This window comes from Trachymyrmex cornetzi, unplaced genomic scaffold, assembly GCF_001594075.2.
Source record: "Trachymyrmex cornetzi isolate Tcor2-1 unplaced genomic scaffold, Tcor1.1 scaffold928, whole genome shotgun sequence".
Lineage (NCBI taxonomy): Eukaryota > Metazoa > Arthropoda > Insecta > Hymenoptera > Formicidae > Trachymyrmex > Trachymyrmex cornetzi.
Genome location: NW_017300276.1, coordinates 133,337 through 135,025, shown reverse-complemented (window position 1 = coordinate 135,025; position 1,689 = coordinate 133,337). Strand labels below are relative to the sequence as shown.

The window sequence follows — 1,689 nt, the reverse complement described above, 5'->3', positions numbered from 1 at the left end:
TGATTAAAAAATTAAAATAAAGAATAATTATATTGGTTGTCTTATTGTTTATTATTACGGTATAAAGTGGTCTCTCTATTGTTCGTCTTGCTTCTTCCGAATGTCTTCTTGCTTCAATTTCGACTAGATGATATTTTAAATAATTTAGGAAAAATATTAGATAATGTTGATTATCTTTTACATCGCTTTGGTCCTTTTTGACATCCTTTTAACATTTGACATTTTGAATGCAATTAAAATATCAATAGGATGCTTTAGTTTTAATAACATTTTGTATCACTTATCAAATAATATATCAGAAAATGTAGCGAGCGATTATATGTCATAGATTACAGCGTAAAAATATAATTCTTGTTCTATCAGTTCTGACTAACTAATAATTTCGGCAAGCAATTGAGACACAGTTGATTCCTGGCAAGATAATAAATATAAAAAGACTGACATTTTGTTGTCCATTAGTATTAGAATTATCACATTCTACTTTTTTCACTACTTTAATGAGTGGAAGTTCTTAACATTGATTAAAAACACTCGGCAGATTTCTAATTGCGTAATAAACGCAAAGGACAACTATTGCTGTCCATTATAGTGTAGAATCGCCGTTCTCCTCCCTGGTCCAACTGTTGCGACCATTCGACGTTCTTGATATTTGACTGAGATTTCTCACTGAATTCTTGCCCGGATAATAAACGCAAGAACCGGGGCTGGCTGGTCTATTGCTCTTCAGGCTCTGTCTGGTGCTGCCGTTGGACACATGGATGTTGTTGTTCCAGCTGATGGTGTTGGCACGGTGGAGGTGGCCGTGCCTGACTGAATTTCTCAGCTCGATATTCGTCGTGACGACCGATTCATCGTAAGTCTGAAACTCCGGACTGTCCCGGCCTGGCACAAACAGCCTGGACGAGCAGAAGAGCTTGAGGAATATTCTCTTGAACTTCCGACCGAAGATCACGTAAATGATGAAGTTGATGCTGCTGTTGATAGTCACCAACAAATTGCCAATTTGCACCATCCACTGCGGCGGATCTGCGATGAACGTCTCATGCGCATTTGAGATCATAGGCAGGATGTTGCAGATCAGAAACACGATCACCACACACATCAACATCGTCGCCAGACCGATTTCTCGACGTTGATGACGCGACAGCTGTTGCAGGTCTCTGTTCGCCTTTCTGACCTGAAAACCGGCATAGGCCTAAAGACATTATGAGACATAATCCAACATTTCTATGTTAGGAAAAGAAATCTTTTATCTTTCTTTTTTATCTTGAATTAATCTTGGGATATGATATAATTTAATTTTAATAAAATTTTTACTTATATAAGATAAGCAATTAAATTAGAATAGTTTATAATTGTATTTTATCAGGAAATAACATATCTTATCACGTGATGTAATATTCACTTTATTGCCGCTATAAAAGAACCATTTTTCTATATTTATCTTGCTTGAATTTTTTGATCGTCACATTTTTTGATCAGTCTTTAATATAAAAAAGTAAAACCTTACAAGAGAAATGTGTACTTGATAAACACCAAAATAGCGTTTTGTTAATAAAAATTGGTCTATTTACTCGTCTCGCGAGACTAGGGATGCCACAAGACGAGATTTTAGGAAGTATCGTCTTGTCTTGAAAAAATCTTGAAATGTACATTCTTGATTTTGAACTCGAAAATCTTGTCTTGTTT

General features: G+C 35.6%; 1 protein-coding gene across 4 annotated transcripts in view; it reads right to left on the bottom strand.

The window, feature by feature from the left end:
• Window positions 1-259: 259 nt before the first annotated feature.
• Window positions 260-1,689, bottom strand: part of FMRFaR (FMRFamide Receptor) — a 69,670-nt gene continuing 68,240 nt past the window's right edge. For 3 of the 4 annotated variants that reach the window (XM_018520815.1, XM_018520814.1, XM_018520816.1), the window contains one exon: window positions 260-1,195. In XM_018520815.1, the coding sequence (XP_018376317.1) occupies window positions 584-1,195 (612 nt within the window). In that variant the 3' untranslated portion in view covers window positions 260-583. The remainder of the gene's footprint in view (window positions 1,196-1,689) is intronic. The other variant, XM_018520817.1, reaches the window with a different exon arrangement.